Here is a 21,323-nt window from a genome sequence, read left to right as displayed (position 1 = left end):
CTGTCACTTATACTGCGTCCAGGGGTGTTTGCCTTCCAGTGGATGAAGGCAAACAGGACACTTTGAATCTGCACTTTGAGATGGAGACAAAGGGCTAGGGAAGAAAGGGGAAGTCAGGCAAAAGGCTTACTCCCAAAGATCAAAGCTAAGGAAGCCCTGGTTGGCCCCAAACAAAGAGATTTCCTCCCTCACGCAGCATGCAGAAATCTGTCCCGTAACTAAGGCTCTTGACTTGATGTTGCAATTGATCACAGCAGACCATGAGCATCGGCTCTGCTCAACTTAAAACTCGCAACCAAGCGGCAACTCAGGTGTGAAAGACACCGGGGTTACATGAGCTCATGTGGCCCTTTCCCTACAGCCAACAGCAAGTGGCAAGCGGAAGCTCCTCACCGATGGGGGAACAGAAATCTCAACAGCCCATCAGCGACCCAGTCAATGACCGAGGTTGCCAATTTTTCTCTCTCTTGTTCCTCCTCTTCCAAATCATCTTAACTGCATGTGAGGTTGTTAAGAGTTCCAGGAGTAACAGGACAGAGAGAGGGGTGAAGAACTTGGAACCATGAGACAGAAGGGAGAGGTATGACTGACTTTCAGTTACCTTCACTGCCTTGCCGGTTCGGAAGCAGGGAGGATGAAAGAGTGCTAGAAAATTCATTCTCGCTATTATGCAAAAAAAGCAAGTAACAATGCAAAGGTTGTCAGGACTCCACAGCAAGCAAGAGCTGACACGGTGAGGTGAGCCGCGTGAGGCTGAAAAGCGGAACTCAAGACCGTGACTGACTGCACGCTCAGGGAAAAGGCTGGTCTAGCTGCCTTAATTTTCCGAATAACTGAGAGCTAATCAGAAAATAAGACAAACATCTTTGTTGTCACAGACGTTTTTACATTATCTGTGTTTTCCAGATGTCCCGTGAGCACCTGAGGGTCGCCCTTTAAGCGGGTTGCGTTGGCTTCCACGATTACTCACTCCCCTCCGCTCCCCACCCCGCTGAGGTAAGCTGAGGAAGAAAAGTTTTAAGAGGCGTCCCAAGTGGTCTGGTTGTCCACTGCTGTGTAACAAAACACCCCAAATGTAGTGGTTTCAAACTAATCATTTATTTTTCTCACAAATCTCCATTTGGGCAGCACAGGCCAGAAGCAGCTGGACTCTGCTCTCCACACGGCACCAGGCAGGTGGCGCCGGATGACCCACTTCCAAGATGGCTCCCTCACAGAGCTGGCAAGCTGGAGCTGCCCGTCCACTGAGGGCCCAGCTGCTTCTTCATGTGGATCTTGCCATGTGGATCAAGCTGCCAGGGCAGCTTGAGCTTCCTCACTGGGGGCCAGGGGTTAACTGACCCCAGATCCCTCCCTTCATTTCTTGCTGTGTGTTTTGAATTGATGTAACAACCTGTGTGTGAGTCAAGCATCTTCACTTGGTCTGTGAGCCTCTCTGCTCTGTGACTGCTAGAATAGCCTGCCTGGCCATGTCCCTGGAAACTACCCCTGCATCAAGGTAATTTCCCACACGACACAACCCTCCCGCCCCAGCTGTCCCCTATGGCCATGCCTTGGGCCACTCCCCAACTCAGGTGAACACACACTGCAATGGTGCTGAACCATGTGCAACGCCCCAGCTGCTTATGCTCTCTGCACTTCTGCACCTGCTGTTCTGCCCAGGAAGCTCCTTCCTCCTCTTTCACCTAATTCCTGTTTTTCCCTTAAAACTCAGACATCGCCTGCCCCAGAAAGTCCCTCCTGACCTCGCCCCATCTAGATGGGTCCCCCAACACTCCCTACCCATGCCTTTCATGGCACTTAACACAGTGAACTCTAATTGTTCATTTACTTAGCTCTCTGCTCTCCTTAAGGACAAGGACTATCACCTCGGAATGCATCTTTCATCTCCAAATGAGATAAACCTCCATCCCTAGCACACAGTCTAGCATGTAAGAGGCACTCAATAAACGCTGTATGAATGAATGAATGCCTTGATTGAGTAAAAGGAACATAAGCAAATTTTCTGCAACAAAAGAATTATGTAAGTTCTTTGGTTCATCAATTCTTATTAAATAGGACCACCAATAAAATACAGAAGATACTGAAAACAGAGCTGAATCTGCCATCTCCTGTTGATGTTTATTATTATACCTAGCAAAATAATTGGAACATAGATGTTCAATAAATATCTGTTAATGAATGAATAAGTGATAATGTGAATAAGTGAATGCTACATTTTTTTAAACTGAATTCCTAAGATTCATCTATTTTTTTGTTGGGCGTCTACAGAATGACTACAAACCAAAGCCATTTGAGATATCCAAAATTCGAAAAGGTATCATTTTAAATATCTGTAAGGTTGTGCAGTCTTAAAAGTTGTGGAACAATGTAAGCTTCCATCAAAATCAGAAGTCTTTCTTATGTAACCTATTTTCCATTTAATATATTTAAGACCCTGTCAAATTGAAATGACTTTAGGGTTAGGTGAAACATACATGCTCAGATTCATAAAAGTGCCTCCCCCCAAAAAATGCAAACTCTTACCCAGCAATCAACCTGAATGGGAACTAGAGATTTGGTAAGAAAACAGTGAGCTACAAGATCAACCCCTTTTTAAATTTTGAAGCCCAATTTATAAAATGGAGCTCGGGGGAAGAGCCAAGGTGATCCAAAGAATGGCTCTGGACATCTCTAGTTCCTGCTTGCAAGACCCACTGAACCCTCTGATAACACGTGGCATGCGTTAACTGGACGGTGGCAATCCTCCCTGTTGGGTAGGCACCTTTATACCCCAGAAAATTAAGAATTAAGTAACCAACATTCAATGAGTTCTTAATTAAATCTTCCTTAGAAAGTCAATTAAGTGAAATGATAATTATGGCAGAGATGCTAATTATCTCCCAATATCTATTCTCTCTTTCTCCCTTGTAGTACACAACTCCAGGTTTCCGCTGAACCCATGGGTGCCTAGCTGGGGGATGATCTCTCAGTCTCCCCAGCAGCTCAGAGGGGAACAAGTTCTGGGCAAGCAGATTGGAGCAGAAGTGGCATGTAAAACATCTGGATCGCTATTTTAAAGAGGAAGCTGGTGTCTTCCACCTTCTGTCTTCCCCCTCTCTGAGGGCAGGAATGTGGATGAAGCTGACAGTGGTAGAGTGGAAGGGACAGAAAAAACAAGGAACAAGATAGGGAAAGACAAAAAAAAGTCCTTGGCTGGCCTTACTGACAGAACCACCTCCCTGAGATAGAAATTAACTTCTGGCTTATTCGGGCCGTGGTAGTTCTGGGTCTCTTTGTTACAGCAGCAAAGCCTGTATCCTACATAATACAGTCTCTATGTTCCTTAAGATGTGGTCCATCTTTTAACCTCATGAGCCATACGATTAAGTAATGATTTAGGAGATTCAAAGCATAGCAGTCATATTTTTGTGTTAAGAAGGAATCTGTGCATATTTGATATTAATTGCAATATTTTGGAAATCCTGATCTTGGTTTTAAGTTGAAATCTGACTGATTTATATATAATATTAGAACATATAAAAAAAAAAACCTTCAAGCTTACCATATTTATAAGCTTATTACAGTCACATACTGCGCGAGGACATTTCATGCAATGACAGACTGCACATATGCCAGTGGTCCAGTAAGATTATGATGGAGCTAAAAAATTCCTACGGCCTAGTGACACTGTAGTGCAATGCAGTACTCATGTGTTTGTGGTGATGCCAATGTAAACATACCTGCACTGTCAGTTGTATAGAAGTTCAGCATATATAATTACGTACAGTACACACTACCTGAAAATGATAACCAACAACTATGTTGCTGGTTTGTGTATTTACTATATTATCATTGTTATTTTAGAGAGGACTCCTTCAGGAGGTGTTCCAGAAGAAGCCATTGTTATCACAGGAGATGAGAGCTTCATGCATGTTATCACCCCTGAAGACCTAATAGTGGGACAAGGCACACAGGTAGAAGACAGTGATACTGATGGTCCTGACCCTTTGTTGGCATAAGCTAATGTGTGTGCTTGTGTCTCAGTTTTTAATAAAAAGTTTAAAAAGTAAAAAATGAACACAAAATATTAAAGATAGAAAAAAGCTTATAGAATAAAGATATAAAGAAAGAAAATATTTTTGTACAGCTATACAATGTGTATGTGTTTAAGCTAGGTGTTATTACAAAAGAGTCAAAAAGTTTTTAAAGATTAGGCCAGGTGTGGCAGCTCACATCTATAATCACAGCACTTTGGGAGGCCAAGGCAGGGGGATTGCTTGAGGCCAGGAGTTCAAGACCAGCCTGGGTAATAGAGCAAGACCCTGTCTCTACAAAAAATAAAAAAATTAGCCAGCCACAGTGTTGCATGCCTGTATTCCTAGCTACCTGGGAGATCGCTTGAGCCCAGGAGTTCAAGGTTGCAGTGAGCTACAACTGGACCACTGTACTCCATTCCGGGTGGCAGTGCAATACCCTGTCTCTTGGGGGAAAAAAAAAGTTTTAAAAAGTATAGAAAAAATATTTTTTATAAATTTAGTGTAGCCTAAGTGTACAGTGTTTATAAAGTCACAGTGGTGTATAGTAATATCCTAGGCTTTGGTGTACAGTAATATCCTAGGCTTTGGTATATAGTAATATCCTAGGCTTTGGTGTATAGTAATATCCTAAGCTTTGGTATATAGTAATATCCTAGGCTTTGGTATATAGTAATATCCTAGGCTTTGGCATATAGTAATATCCTAGGCTTCACAGTCACTCACTAACTCACGGACTTGCCCAGAGCAATTTCCTGTCCTGTAAATTCCATTTGTGGTAAATGCCCTATACAATTGTACCATTTTTTATCTTTTATACTGTATCTTTACTGTGCCTTTTAATGTTTAAATATGTGTAGGTACACAAATACTTACCATTGTGTTACAATTACCTACAGTATTCAGTAACATGCTCTACAGGTTTGTAGCCTAGGACAACAGGCTGTACCACAGAGGTAGGCTATCCTGTCTAGGTTTGCGTAAGTACACTTTACAATGTTTGCACAAGGACAGAATCACCTAACCACACATTTCTCAGAAAGTATCCCTGTCATTAAGAAACGTACAACTGTAATTTATAAGAGTTACATAAGTGTTCAAAAAGGTGGTATCTGTTCATCCAGACAACTTAAATATCTAAAAAGAAATGGGGTGGGGTAGAGGGAGCAGGCAGGTGAACTCTGGGGGCCCCTCAACTAGAAACTAGAACTGTATGTTCTAGCGAGTGATGAGTTCATGGGTATTTATTGTATTATTTGAAATTCATAAGTGAATGAAAGTCATGCATAAACCAGTGATGAGAGTACATTTTGAATAAGGAATATGATTAATCCAATTCTGTGCACCCAGAGTCCAAAATTAAAATGGAATATTTGAAGATATTTGAGTTTGTAGACAGAATAATTACTCAAAAATCCCTTTTAAGGCCGGCGCGGTGGCTCACGCCTGTAATCCTAGCTCTCTGGGAGGCCGAGGCGGGCGGATGGCTCGAGGTCAGGAGTTCGAAACCAGCCTGAGCAAGAGTGAGACCCCGTCTCTACTATAAATAGAAAGAAATTAATTGGCCAACTAATACATATAGAAAAAATGAGCCAGGCATGGTGGCGCATGCCTGTAGTCCCAGCTACTTGGGAGGCTGAGGCAGCAGGATTGCTTGAGCCCAGGAGATTGAGGTTGCTGTGAGCTAGGCAGACACCACGGCACTCACTCTAGCCTGGGCGACAAAGTGAGACTCTGTCTCAAAAAAAAAAAAAAAAATCCCTTTTAAAAGTGACTGCAAATTGTTGTTAAACTTGTAAGAATGGTAAGCTGGATTTAAAAGCCCAGAGAAGAATGGATTACCATATGAAAAGGACTCTTCATAGTTTAAAAAAACAAAACCAAATATCAACAATTTCATATGATTTGAACTGTTTAATTTGTAATTTTAATACATTTTAAATCATTTTTAAAACAAAAATAAAGTTTCTGAATAGTCTTTTCTACATATACAAATTATCTGCATTCACCAAAAATCTTCCTAACAGATGGTCCCTTTCTATCAAACACAGGAGGCCATCTGCAGGTACTGCTTGATTTAATTTGAGTTAATAAAACCTTTATTTATTTTGGAATCTCGATGACCTAGATCTCTTTAAAACCATTAATTTGTTCTTCTGGCTACTAGAAAGGATATAGATGTTGGTTAAAATCTTGTCTACCACTTAGCAGCTGGTGGCTTTAGGCACATCATTTAATCTTATAATCTCAGTTTTCTTACCTTTAAAACAGCAATTAATTATACCTTGCAGAGCTGTAAGCATTAGGGGTAATGTATGTAAAAGACCAGCAGTGGCTCGATAAATGGCACTATTATTGTCATAAGTGTACATAAAGCTAAATAAACATTGTGAGCCTTCAGGAGAGAACATCTTGTCTCAATGCACGAGCCTGCTCTTGGGCCCAAATGCTCCACCACTTCTGGGGCCCCAACCAGAAAGTCTCCCGCTCTCCTTCGCTATCTCCACCTAATTCAGTCTACCACGAATTCTGCTCAGTTATTTCTTGTCTTACTCCCCCTTCTTCCCCTTCTCTCATCCCAATATAGAGTCTTATGGAAAATCTCCACGAAATGGGAAGCCAAGAAACATGGCTATCATCAGCAAAATCCCTTCTGGATTATCCACATGGAGGGCAAGGAACACACAGGGGTGAGTGAAGGCAGAAAGGCAAGGATAGCTCCTCGTGGACAGGGCAGGGGAGGACATGGACACGGGTGGGTGAGGGGCAGACTCCCGTGAGCCTGAGCGCTCAGGCTGCATCTGGCAAAGACATCCACACAGAGCTTGAGCAAGAGTGTCCCAGCTGGACTTGTGTCCAGAATGATTAACTCCGGCCACCGGAGGGAAGGAAAACCCAAGGAAGGGATACAAGACAGGATACTTTGACAGTCCACACAAAAGACAATGAAGATGAGAACGAAATGAGGATGAATGGAAATGAGGCGCAATGCTGAGCCCTCTGGGGAGGGGCATCCGACCTGGGACCTTCGTGGAGGTAAGGAGGAGGTGAGAGGAAGAGCAGGTTGGGGTGTTAATCTGGGATTTCCTTTTTTTTAAAGCAGAAGAGTGCAAACAGCTCGTTTTAGACATGTTGCTGACGTTGAAGTGTTTTCAGAATACTCAGGGCAACATGTCTAGGAAGTAGGTGGAACGTTAAGCCCTCTATTCGGGCTGATTTGGGAATCAAGACGATGGCCTGGGAAAGAGCATCCGTCCAGCAGTGCTGGTCACTTGCCTCTTGTATAATGTGAGCCACAAATAACAAGCCACACACGTGGTTTTACATTTCCTAGCAGCCGCATTAAAAAGGTGAAAACAATTTAACAATATAATTAACCCAAAATATCCAAAAAGAAGAGGAGCCACAAAGAATCCTGGGAAGAGCACTCATAAAAACATTTGATGTTGATTAAGACATATATTTTCTTTATGGTACACAAGTAAAAAACAGGTTACTCACTGTGTCTGAAGAGGAAGATGGCCTCTGTAAATTCTCCCCTTGGACCCAAATGCTCTCCGTCACAAATGCTATGTGCTCTGCTTCAAGTATAAAAGGAGAAACAAGAAAGAGGGCCCATTTGTTCAAGTCTTCAATGGACTGTGTAGAGGGGAAAAGAAACATAAAGAGGATTCAGTGTCACTTCAAAACACAAGTGCCATGTGTCTCAGCCTCGTCTGTGACATACCTTCCTCTGTAATTCCAGGTGAGGTCTAAAGAAGCTTATCTGAAGCTCTTCTGTAGACCACATGAAACCTATGTTTCTCGTCTAACTGTGACTATTCAAATAGCCGCAAAAGCCTCTCTATGGCTCTTGACAGCTTCAACATCTCTAGATCTTTGTTTTCAAAGAATCAACTCTGAAAGTGGGTTTCTCCCCACCAGTCTTTACACTTAGGGTGTAGGAGCTTTCCAAATCACAACTTGGAAGCACGGTTTAAAGAGGAAGAGGCCAGGAAGTGCATGCTCACCTACAGAACCCATAGGGCTGTTTACTCATTCCCTGCAGCCTCAAAGCAAGGGACCTAAAGCAATTCCTTACCCAGAGAGACGTAAACACAGCTCCTCTCCCTGAGATCTGAGAAGTATGCCAGCCTCCAGGTACTCATACCATCGCCAAACCCAGAGAAAGAAGCTATGGCAGGGACAGGCATTTACCATATGCAGTGAAGCAATCAAGCATATTTTAATGGGAAGGTAAACTCCAGTCAAGAGTGATTTTAGGGCCGGGCATGGTGGCTCACGCCTATAATCCTAGCACTGTGGGAGGCCCAGGTGGGCGGATTGCTCCATGTCAGGAGTTCGAAACCAGCCTGAGCAAGAGCAAGACCCTGTCTCTACTAAAAATAGAAAGAAATTAATTGACCCACTAAAAATATACATACAAAAAATTAGCCGGGCATGGTGGTGCATGCCTGTAGTCCCAGCTACTCAGGAGGCTGAGGCAGTAGGATAGCTTGAGCCCAGGAGTTTGAGGTTGCTGTGAGCTAGGCTGATGCCACGGCACTCACTCTAGCCTGGGCATCAAAGTGAGACTCTGTCTCTAAAAATAATAATAATAAAAAAATTTTTAAAAAAAGAGTGATTTTAGTTTTTTTTTTGTTTTTTTTTTGAGACAGAGTCTCGCTTTTGTTGCCCAGGCTAGAGTGAGTGCCGTGGCGTCAGCCTAGCTCACAGCAACCTCAAACTCCTGGGTTCGAGTGATCCTTCTGCCTCAGCCTCCCGGGTAGCTGGGACTACAGGCATGCGCCACCATGCCCGGCTAATTTTTTTTTTTTATATATATATCAGTTGGCCAATTAATTTCTTTCTATTTATAGTAGAGACGGGGTCTCGCTCTTGCTCAGGCTGGTTTTGAACTCCTGACCTTGAGCAATCCGCCCGCCTCGGCCTCCCAAGAGCTAGGATTACCGGCGTGAGCCACAGCGCCCGGCCTGATTTTAGTTTTTTTAAAAGCAGATTAGAATCAAGATGGTTTGACAGATCAGATATACCCAATTGTCTGTGTTCTGCTTTCTGAAATCTCTCTAAAAAAATAAAACAGAAATTGGTTTTAAAAGGCTTTAACCCACCAAAAACAGGGCAAAGCCAGAGCAGAAAAAGCTGAAGTCTAAGGCTGGCGTGGAGGAGCCTCATCACCCCCAAAGAAAAGCATCTGGAGCAGGCCCACTGTGTCTCTCCCTAGTTCAAGTCTACCCTTGCCCAGCAACCTGGAACGTATTGATGCTGGATAAAAATCTGTTAAACTAAATAATCAATGAAAATTTAGTGGGGGGGAATGGGTAAACATAATTATCAACATAATGCAGTTAAAAACAAAAAAAAAAAAAGGCTCTCCACTTGACTCAAACACTGAATGTATATAATACACAGATAAAAAGCTTAAACTTTCCAGTTTGTATAAACTGTCTTTGGTTATACTTATCAATTTATTGTGGGACCTTCAATTATATAAACATATACATTATTTATTAATTTCATTTAAAATGTATAACATATACAGACAACAAAGCCCTGAGATTCAGCTGTGCGGTTACCTCTTCCCAGGCAGATTGACAATAAGATATATCCATCAGCCCAATGATATTTAAATCCTAAAGTAAGAGTAGCTAATCACAAACTGTCAGATTTTCCAACTGCAGGCCTTAAACGTCAGAACTTAAACCCAATAACTATTAAACACTCTTATTATCATTCATTTGAAATACTGAGTGGCTATTTCAGGCCAAGCTGCTAAGCTAAACAGACCCAGTTCTTAGTGAGAAAAAGATAAAAACTAGAAGAACTGTGATGTAAACCCTATGGGGACACAGAGCAGGGCGGTCCCATCTAGTCTGGATAACTGGGGAACGTTCTGCCTGACGTGGTGACAGCTCAGCAAAGCTCTGGGGTGAGGAAAGCTAACTGTACAGCAAGTTCCAGAACCCCTGAAAGCAGGAGGCCTTCCCTGCTTGGGGCTGCAGGTACACAAGAGCTGAAAAGCACTAGTTACAGTTAGCGTAGTTAACAGAAGACCGATAAAGTCATGAAAATGCTCAAAAGTACAACTGTCCAAGAAAATTAAATAAGACATTTAAACTCAATGTTTTTATATGTTCAAAATTTCTACTCTGACCTAAAACCCTAATGGCTATTTTTTTAATTTAACTGATCCAATTTGAAAACCATTACAATAGAAAAGCCCACCTCTCAATTTTTCCTCATTTTAGGTTATTTTTCTCAATTAGGTTTATCAAGCCCTAATGCTCTAAGACTGCGGTCCCCAGGCCCAATACTGGCCTGTGGTCTGTTAGGAAATGGGATGAACAACAGGAGGTCAGCAGCAAGAGATCTGACAGCACAATAAATGTCATGCACTTGAATTATCCCAAAACCATCTCCCCACCACCCAGCCTCGGAAAAACTGTCTTCCATGAAACCGGTCCTCAGTGCCAAAAAGGTTAGTTGGGGACCACTGTTCCAGGGCACTCACTGTTATATAAGGACACCCAGAAATAAATCCCCACATCTATAGTGAATTTATCTTCAACAAAGGTGCTAAGAACATACATTGGGGAAAGGATAGTCTCTTCAATAAACAGTGCTGGGAAACTGGATATCCATATGAAAAAGAATGAAAGGAAACCTTTATCTCTCACCATAGACAAAAAAACAAATAAAATGGATTAAAGACAAATGTAAGACCTGGAACTATGAAACTATTAGAGAAAACATTGGAGAAATGCTTTAGGACATTGGTCTGGGCAAGGACTTCTTGAGCATTTAGGACATTGGTCTGGGCAAGGACTTCTTTGGTTGTCAAAGCACAGACAACCAAAGCAAAATTGGACAAATGGGATCACATCAAGCTAAAAAGCTTCTGCACAGCAAAGGAAATAATCAACAAAGCGAAGAGACAACCCACAGAATGGAAGAAAATATTTGCCAGCTACCCATCTGACAAGGGATTAATAACTAGAATATACAATTAACTCCAACAACTCAGGAAAAAAATCAAATAATCTGATTTAAAAAAGAGCAAAGGATCTGAGTATACATTTCTCAAAAGCAGACACACAAAAGGCCAACAGGCATATGAAAATACACTCAACATTATTAGTCATCAGAGAAATGCAAATCAAAACTACAATGAGATACTATCTTACCCCAGTTAAAATGACTTTTATCAAAAAGACAATAAAGAACGCTGGCAAGGATGTGGGGATAGGGAAACACTCCTACACTGTTGAGGGGAATGTAAATTAATACAACCACTTTGGAGAACAGTATGGAGGTTCCCCAAAACCTAAAAATAGAACTACCATTGTATGTAAAGAATGAACTTGTCCACCTTGTAGCTAGGTGGTACTATTAAATAGTTATGCACCCTCCTTGGGAGAAGTGAGAAAACAGTCATTTATTTTCAACGTGTTATAGTACAGTACACTGTACTAACAAGAAAGAGTACTTTTTAGTTGCTAGAAGCACTATCACTCAATGAAATGTTCAAACCTGAGATAGGATTTGAATTCCCACACGGGTGTTATGGTTTGCCATACATAGAAAATCTCATTTTAATTCGAAAAGTGGGCCAACTTTCCAAAAGGAAAAGGAAAGGGCAAGAACCCAACTAAAAAGCAAAACACTTTTAAATGTTAATGAAAACAATGTTAGTGATGTCCATGAAAATTTGCACACAACTGCACTGTGAAGTTAAGCCCTTTTCCAAAAATAGCTGAATGGAAAGAACTATTGTCCCCTTTTACGCTAAGGAGTGGAGTTTTTACAGAGATTAAAGGACCAGCGCAAGCCACATTGTAGGTGGCACAGTCAGCTGAGCGTGCAGCCACCAGGCTAAGCACTGGGCCAAAACACAAAGGCTGAGCGTCAACCGAAATGTAAAAGATGCAGAGACAATCCGAGCGGTGACCTACTTGGCAAATGATGTAACTGACAGATGGAGAGCGTGCATGGGCAGTTTCTGTCACTTTGAGTATATCTAACAGAAAGCCAAGCCCTGAGCTTTCTTGCCAGGTTCAGGTTCCACCAAACGCCAACCCAGGTGCGCGCTGCTCCTGGTGCCCAGGTGCCAACCCCCAACGCAGCACAGGGAACGCAAGAGCCGCGCGGGAGCACCCTCACCCTGGCCCGCCCAGAACAGGCGACCCCGTCCCAAGGCAGAGCCCCGCACCTCCGCCCCCCGCGCCCCCGCCCGCGCCGGGACCACCCGCCGGGCGCCACTTCCGGCCCGCCGCGCCCGCCCACCTGGCTCTCGCCGACGCAGAAGACGCGGCCGCCGCGGCTGAGGCACACGCGCGCGCCGGTGGGCTGCGCGGCGGCGCCGCAGAAGGTGAAGGAGCAGCGCGAGGCGCGCAGCCGCCGCACCGTGGCGCGCACGAGCGCGGCCGGCCGGCGCCCCCAGCGCGCCCACAGGTACAGGTAGCACAGCGTGATGAGCATGGCCGGCGCCGGCGGGCGGGGCGCGGCCGGGACGCTCTCCCCGCCGGCCGCCCGCCCGCGCGCCCGCCCGCCCCGCGCGCCACAGGCCGGAAGAGACGCGCCGCGCCGCCCCGCCCCGGCCGGGGAGGGCTGCGCGGGGGTGGGGAGTGGGCCGCGGGGGCGGGCGGAGGGGAGGCCGGGCTGCGGAGGGCGGCGCGGGAGGAGAGGCTGCAGCCGGAGGGGCCTGCGGGGCGGGGAGCCGCGCCCGGGAGGACCAGGAGGGACTGTGCCCGGGGCGCGCGGGGCGGCGAGAGGCCGCGCCGAGACTGCGGTGCGCGCTGGGGTCGCGGACGGCCCGGAGGAGGCGGTGGAGGCCGCGCCCGGGTGGGGGCTTGGGGTGAGGCCGGGAATGGAAGGGACCCGCAGAGGCCGCAGGGGAGTGGAGGCGGGGCAGCGGGACGCGTAGGTTGCGGGCGTGGAGGGTAGGTGCAGAGGCCGCCCGCCCTGCGGCAGTCGGAGTCCGGCCTCCCTTCCAGGGGGCGGGGTGGGAGGCGGCCTGAGGAACCGACTGTGCGTGTGTTTACAAGGGCAACAGCCAGCGTTTGTTAGCACCATTCTGGTTGTCATACCCAGTCCAGTTGGGAAAATAAGGTGAGGCTGTCTTTATTAAATTACACTAGGTCTTCATGCCCAATAGGTTTTAAAGTAAATTACATAAAGTCACACAATGCAATCATTTCCTTAATGAGGGCAGGAAACATAAGGTGAACACAGATCAGCAGAAAGGCTGCCGTGCCCAAAAGGCTGCATATAGTGTTCTTGCAACACGTGGATCTCCAATGTGTGAGCATCCTGAGACCAGTGGAAAAAGAAAAACATCAGCTATGACCCATAGGGTTCTTGTCCCCAAGGGAAGCATAATTATTCCTGACACTGATAGATTTCTCCCATGGATCCTCATTCCTATGTAACGAATGGTGTCCTCAACAACCCTGAAGCATGGCAAAGAATTCCATGGAGTTGCCTCCTATTCTGGCCCCTGCCATAAGTGGATAGCATGATGCAGTAAAAGCCATCAGGTACCCCACCCAAGTCTTCCTTAATCCAAGAATAGATTTTTAAAGTACTCTAACTACTTATTCACCTGCTTTAAAATAGCGGTATAGAATACCCACTCTCAGAACTTCAGATTTCTGGTTAGAAATCATAGTAAATTCTCCCTATTGCATAGCAACCATAGATTTATAAAGAGAGTGTCTAAAAAGAAATAACTGGGCTCAAAAACAAGATAAGCATTGGCATGGACCAGAAAGAGAAGAAAGACAGTAAGTGATGAGCAGGACTAAAGCCACATCCTGCACTTCGCTGTGGGACAGTGGCAGCCGGGAAGTAGTTCTGTATTGTAACAAAATCTAAAACTGTGTCACTGGAGAAGGGAAATGAACAAGTACCCTGTGAGGAAGGGCGCAGCCCCTCCATGATAGCACAGGGTTCCAAGTCAGGAATTAGAAAATGAAAAGTGCTCAACAAAGTGATAAATCCTAAATGTTTTTTACTGTACAAAACACTTAACCTTTCAGATAGCCTTCTTGAAGTTGGCTGAATTATGGCTACAAGGACCACTCCCCATCCCCGCTAGGTATGGAGAGGTCATCTCTTCTACCTGAAGGTCACCAGCATCTCCAGTTTTCCCAAGGTCCTTGAGGATTTTGCAACCTTTCCTTCCTACACACACCATAACTCCATCTGGCCAATGGGAATTTTCCAAGTTTACCCTTAGGTGTTTCCAGAGGTCATGGTCTCAGAATACACCATGAGAAAATTACATTTGGGGTCAATCCTTTAAACCAATTCTAGGTTATAAAAAATGAGGACCACCATGATTCAACATGAACTGCCTCTTGCATTAAAAAGCACTGATGTCAAAGGAAGAGAGGAAAAGATATAATACAAGGGAGGAGTAAGAGAAGTTGAACAGGTGACACAAGCTCTGTTTATGGTCCCTCCCTAAAATGATTTCATTTTTCTTTTTTTCACTTCCCCAAAATACAAAGCATAATTTCATTTTTCAAAGAGTCAAGGATGCAGTTTAGCTTCATCATCCCCAGATAGCAAAGGAATAGGGGAAGGATGCAAAAATAATACATCAAGGGATCGTACCATGTATGTCCCTGATCCTCATCCTAGAGGCCCTCACTGCTCAAGGTGTGGTCATTAGACCACAGCAGCATTGGCATCACCTGGGAGCTCACTAGATATGCAGGCTCCCAGGCCCCAGTCAACCCAAAATCAGCATCTACCTTTTAACAAAATGCCCAGGTGCTTCACAAACGCATTAAGGTTGGAGAAGCACTGCTAAATTCCACCTGTGCTATTATCTGGGCCTGGGTTGCTGTAGACTCTTAACAAGACATTTCCAAACTAATACGGAAATTAAGAGCACAAGCTAGGAATTTAAAAGCAAGCCTTTGTTGTTTATAAGAACATCACCATCACCACAGAAAGGAAGGACATCAGTAACCCATCAGAATGATGAGCTTTCTAAAGGAAAACTTCTGCATAGACTCAAAAAGTCTCCAGTCTCCTGCCCTTAGGAAGACATGCCCTGAAAATAATGGTCTGGGACAAAAGTAGAGTGTTTACCGAAAGAATATCACTACCAGGAGGAAGCTGTCCTACTCCCCATTTAATAATAGCTGCTGAATCCCCAGCAGGAGCCTATTATACCAAGACAGACTCTGAGAGCATTCGGGCCTCCCCTCAGTCAAATATGGCCAGAGCCAAGAAGGAGAGTTTGTTTTTGAGAGAAAGAATCCCAGTCTACTTGGAAGCATTGAGTAGACGCTGAAATTTAACTGTAAGCAGTTAATTTTTAGCAGTAGTGTCTGTTTTGTAAATTAAAGAATCCATTTCCTCCCCAACAGTGATGGAGTACTAAAAACATAGATTAAGTTTTTGCATTTAAAATGCTATACAGAGTCCCAAGAATAACTGACAATGTACCCTCTGAATAAACAATTTAAATATATATTTAATTGAAATCATGAGGCTTTCGTCCGTAAAAACTATATAACATGAAGAGCTTTTCTTTGAATGTTTGTCTATGGTATGTGTTTATTAGTCTGAAAGCGACAATGTGAATATCTGCATATGCAGTTAAAAGGTAAGTGATTCTGTTTTATTAAACCAATAATCCTTTTTATTATTGGCTTAAACTCAAAATGAGAAATTTAATTTTGGACTGGTAATCACAAGCCAAAGGCTAAAGACTTCAGGCTTGGGCTGTGAAAAGGGCCTCAAAGGGAAAAAAAAGTTATTTTAAATCTTGCCAATGAGCAAATGCTCACATAGGCAGGTATCAAACCAATCACCACCATCAGTATCCTTGGTAAAGATTAATTTGGGAATCCCCATTTTTAAAAACATTTATTCCAAATAGGAAAATTTTGTTTTAAATGCCCCTTAAATTTCCATAAATGATTCCTTATGATTATATAATGAAGCTGAGAAATTATTTCATTGCATTAATATTTCATTTTGATATACTTCAGTGACTTTTATAATATTATTTATTGCTCTTTGATGTTTTATATTATCAACAGGACTCTGAGTTCTACACCAGAGTTGTCTGTAATTAAGAATACAGATAATAGTAGAGAGAAAGCAAGATGTGAATTTTGGTCGAAGAATTAAAAGATGCTTTCACGGCCGGGCGCTGTGGCTCACGCCTGTAATCCTAGCTCTTGGGAGGCCGAGGCGGGCGGATTGCTCAAGGTCAGGAGTTCAAAACCAGCCTGAGCAAGAGCGAGACCCCGTCTCTACTATAAATAGAAAGAAATTAATTGGCCAACTGATATATATATAAAAATTAGCCGGGCATGGTGGCGCATGCCTGTAGTCCCAGCTACTTGGGAGGCTGAGGCAGGAGGATCACTCGAGCCCAGGAGTTTGAGGTTGCTGTGAGCTAGGCTGACGCCACGGCACTCACTCTAGCCTGGGCAACAAAGCGAGACTCTGTCTCAAAAAAAAAAAAAAAAGATGCTTTCACATAAAACCTTAAGAGCCTATATTTAATGTGTTATTCTTTCTTAATTATAGGGAATTCCTAAATAATACCTATCTCCCTGATTTCCCTATAGTAAGAATAAATACATCTACTGGTACTAAGGTAAGATAATGCTAATTGGGAAAATCATTTGAATTTATTCACCATAAGTCTTGGTATAACTATGTAACATGATATTAAATTGGTAAGGGAATGTTACATATAATTTAAAAGAAGATCTTATAAGATGTTTTAAATGTTATATGTGACATTTGCTCAGAAAAGGGAGCAAAATAAATTTAAAAATTTTAAGATCCAGGCAGGATAGGGTAGAGTTAAAATGTATTTACCAGGCTGAGCGCGGTGGCTCACGGCTATAATCCTAGCACTCTGGGAGGCTGAGGTGGGCAGATTTTCAAGGTCAGGAGTTCAAAACCACCCTGAGCAAGAGCGAGACCCCATCTCTACTATAAATAGAAAGAAATTAATTGGCCAACTAACATATATATAGAAAAAATTAGCCGGGCATGGTGGTGCATGCCTGTAGTCCCAGCTACTCGGGAGGCTGAGGCAGCAGGATTGCTTGAGCCCAGGAGTTTGAGGTTGCTGTGAGCTAGGCTGATGCCAGGGCACTCACTCTAGCCTGGGCAACAAAGTGAGACTCTGTCTCAAAAAATAAATAAATAAATAAAATAAAATGTATTTACCAACTGTGTAAAAATATGTAGGTTCTATCAGAAATTAAATAACAGGAGGCAGAATCAGTATGTTTAGCTATAGATCACACATACATGACTCTTATAACTATTAATATGTGTTAAGTGACAGTAGATGAATGTGATGGTGATGAAATGAAACTTACACAGAATATTGTAGATTGAAATGACTGATTTTAAAGTGTAATGGCAAGATGGACCATCCTCCAGTAATTCAGTAAAAGTGGTAGTGAGGGACTGGTTGCTAAATTTTTAAGGTCTTGAAACTATCAGCTATTAGAATGTCACCACCCTCAAGACAAAAGTCAAACAATGGAACTGAACTCTCCATTCAGATGAATATTTGAAGAGCCACAGTGAATGACAGATGAGTTACTACAAGTCCTTACTGGGATACTTTCTAAGAACCATTAGAACTATATAGAAAAGCTTGATCTCTACATAGTAGCTTTATTTTTATTGCTTTTTTTTTTTTTTTTTTAGAGAGACAAGGTCTTGCTATGTTGTCCAGGCTGGTCTGTAACTCCTGGCCTCAAGAGATGTTCCAGCTTATATTAATATATTGTTCTTTGGCAACAATCATATAATCAAATCAAGTGAAAAGTATAAGCAAGAATGTTGCTATATTGTTAATCAAAGAGAAAAGGAGAAAAAACGAGAGCATCAAAAGAATTTAGGCCGGGCGCTGTGGCTCACGCCTGTAATCCTAGCTCTTGGGAGGCCGAGGCGGGCGGATTGCTCAAGGTCAGGAGTTCAAAACCAGCCTGAGCAAGAGCGAGACCCCGTCTCTACTATAAATAGAAAGAAATTAATTGGCCAACTGATATATATATAAAAAAAATTAGCCGGGCATGGTGGCGCATGCCTGTAGTCCCAGCTACCCGGGAGGCTGAGGCAGAAGGATCACTGGAGCCCAGGAGTTTGAGGTTGCTGTGAGCTAGGCTGACGCCACGGCACTCACTCTAGCCTGGGCAACAAAGCGAGACTCTGTCTCAAAAAAAAAAAAAAAAAAAAAAGAATTTAAGTTAGAACACCTTCAACTATTAGAAATGTTAATTTGAACTCACGTCTTTAATAAAAAAATAATTAAGGCCGGGCGCTGTGGCTCACGTCTGTAATCCTAGCTCTTGGGAGGCCGAGGCGGGCGGATTGCTCAAGGTCAGGAGTTCAAAACCAGCCTGAGCAAGAGCGAGACCCCGTCTCTACTATAAATAGAAAGAAATTAATTGGCCAACTGATATATATATAAAAAATTAGCCGGGCATGGTGGCGCATGCCTGTAGTCCCAGCTACTCGGGAGGCTGAGGCAGAAGGATCGCTCAAGCCCAGGAGTTTGAGGTTGCTGTGAGCTAGGCTGACGCCACGGCACTCACTCTAGCCTGGACAACAAAGCGAGACTCTGTCTCAAAAAAAAAAAAAAAAAAAAAAAATTATCTTTTCTAGCTTTTTTCACTGAGATGGCCTTAGAGTAACATTACCCCAGAGTGCACCTGAGTGCTCAGATCCTGGAATGTGTGTATTTTACCTATTAAAAGGAACTAAAGATCCTCTGAAAAACGGCTGATTCAGGTGTTAGCATGATAAGCCGGGACATCTTGTGCTAGGAAGCAGGGAAAGCTTCAAAGAAAAACAGGGGCAGTCAAAAGGATGCAAGAGACAACCCCAAAATGCTCCCACTAGCTCAGTTAGGATGATTTGAGTATCAAATTGAAATACATTTCTGAAGAGCCAGGAGGCCATGAAGAGAGCCTCAATGAGGGAAAAGCTTAAATGTTCTGAAAGAACAATGTGGATACAATGTGTTACCGTTGAGTCTTCCTACTTTGTCATGTTTGTGTTTTGATTCATTTATTTTATTGATGAAGATTAGTAAATTATAAATTTAGAATTTACAATTTAATCCTTTAGAAGGTTGTTTCCAACCCACGGGAGCATCAGTACAAAGACCCTACGTAGAAGCTGGGATTCCAAAGCAGAGAGAGCCACGGGGGATAACCAATCAAACTTCAGTCAGATCTGGCTTTAAGTCTCAATAGGAGTTGAATGGTCCTGTCCAGCACAGTGACTCACACCTGTAATCCCAGCATTTTGGGAGGCCGAGGCAAGAGGATAGTTTGAGCACAGGAGTTCAAGACCAGCCTGGGCAACATAGTGAGACCCTATCTCTACCAAAAAAAAAAAAAAGTTAAAAAATTAGGTACCGTAGCACATGCCTGGAGTCCCAGCTACTCGAGAAGCTGAGGCAGCAGGATCACTTGAGCCCAGGAGTTGGAGGCTGCAGTGAACTGTGATCAGGCCACCGTACTCCAGGTTGGGTGACAGAGTGAGACTTTGAAGAAAGACTTGGATGGTCCTAAAAATAAAACATGGTACAAGATTTCATTAGGTCCAAAGATTATAAAAATTAAATCTATCCTGAGAATTTGTCACCCTGTGTGAGAGCTGCAGACTTCTATGAGGAGGCAGAGGTAAGTAATGTTTTCACTTAAATCCAGGCAAGAGGCTAAGGGATCATCCTCCTTGAGATGACGAATCGTTGACCAAATGACAATAGCAGGATTTACTGTCTCATTAAAGATCAGAAAAGAAACCCCGAAAAATCTCTGATGGACCGTAATCTCAGTTAACTGGGACAGTAACTATTTCCTTAAAGAACTTCTGTCTCTTAACTTACTATAATATTAGGTTATTAAGTAGGGAATGTCCAATTTCCTTAAATACCAATTTTGACAGTTGATATCTCTGACATTTCATTTTGACACTTCTTATTTGTTTGTTTGTTTCTTTCTTTTTCTTTTTTTTTCTCGAGACAGAGTCTCACTCTGTTGCCCTGAATAGAGTGCCATGGCGTCAGCCTAGCTCTCACAGCAACCTCAAACTCCTGGGCTCAAGCGATCCTTCTGCCTCAGCCTCCTGAGTAGCTGGGACTACAGGCATGTGCTACCATGCTGAGCTAATTTTTTTCTATCTTTCTAGTTGTCTGGCTAATTTCTTTCTATTTTTAGTAGAGATGGGGTCTCGCTCTTGCTCAGACTGTTCTCGAACTCCTGGTCTCAAGTGATCCTCCCACCTCGGCCTCCCAGAGTACTAGGATTACAGGCCTGAGCCACCACACCCAGCCTGTTTCTTTATTTTTTTTAATTGTGAAGGTACATCCTCATTCTTTCAAATGCATGTTTTTGGCTTGTGATTATCTTTCAAAAAAAGTTTTTAGAGCAATCTTTGTGAAACTATAGATAAGTAAAAAAATTGTGTTATTTTTTTAATATGAGTTCATCTTGGAACCATTGAGACTCAGACAGTTCATCAATAAAGTGTTTGGGAAAAAACGTGGTTAATGAATGCACAGAACATCAGTGGTTTGAGAACTTCCGTTCTGGTGATTTTAATCTTGAAAATGAGCCACGTGGGTGACCAAGGTGGATAATGATGAGCTAAAAGCTGTAGTGGATACAAATCCATCTCAACCTATGCATGAATTAGCAGCAAGGTTGGACATTACTATTCCAACAATACTGGGCCATTTGAAACAAATGGGCAAGTTAAAGAAGCTGGACAGATGCTTACCACATGAATTAAATGAGCATGAGAAGAGAAATTATCTCGAAGCTTGCCTTTCTTTTTGCCTTTTTGTCATGACATAAAGGTGAAACATTTCTGTACCATGTTGTTATGTGTGATGAAAAGTGGATTCTTTTTGATAATCACAAGCATTCAGCACAATGGTTGGATAAAGATGAAGTGCAAAAACACAGTCCAAAACTGCAATTCGTCAAAAAACCTAATGGTGTCTGTTTGGTGTTCCAGCACTGGTATTATCCACTACAGTGTCATGAAACTTGGTCAGTCGATTACAGCGGATGTCTACTGCAACCATTTAGATGAAATGATGACAATGCTTGCGATTAAGCAGCCAAGATTGGTCCACAGAGACAGGCCAATCCTCTTGCAAGACCACATGTCACAAAAAACAATGCTACTCAAACTACAGCAGCTAGACTGGGAAACTCTCTGTCATCCACAGTATTCACCAGACCTTGTACCAACTGCCTACCACTTCTTCTAGGCTTTGAACCACTTCTTGCAAGG

At 43.1% G+C, this 21,323-nt stretch overlaps 1 protein-coding gene across 4 annotated transcripts in view; it reads right to left on the bottom strand.

Moving 5' to 3' along the window:
* Positions 1-21,323, bottom strand: part of HLCS (holocarboxylase synthetase) — a 213,311-nt gene that overhangs the window by 173,976 nt on the left and 18,012 nt on the right. For 2 of the 4 annotated variants that reach the window (XM_012782909.2, XM_076000281.1), the window contains exon 2: positions 7,518-7,655. Coding sequence is in view for 1 of the 4 variants with exons in the window: in XM_012782908.3 (XP_012638362.2) it covers positions 7,518-7,655; positions 12,300-12,494 (333 nt within the window). In the remaining 3 variants the exon portion in view is untranslated. Of the gene's footprint in view, positions 1-7,517; positions 7,656-12,299; positions 12,558-19,435; positions 20,091-21,323 lie in introns of those variants that run through there. The other 2 variants (XM_012782910.2, XM_012782908.3) reach the window with 2 other exon arrangements.

This window comes from Microcebus murinus, chromosome 1 (genome assembly GCF_040939455.1).
Source record: "Microcebus murinus isolate Inina chromosome 1, M.murinus_Inina_mat1.0, whole genome shotgun sequence".
In the NCBI taxonomy this organism is placed as follows: domain Eukaryota; kingdom Metazoa; phylum Chordata; class Mammalia; order Primates; family Cheirogaleidae; genus Microcebus; species Microcebus murinus.
Note: the sequence above shows the minus strand (reverse complement) of the source record. Positions and strands in the feature narration are given on the sequence as shown.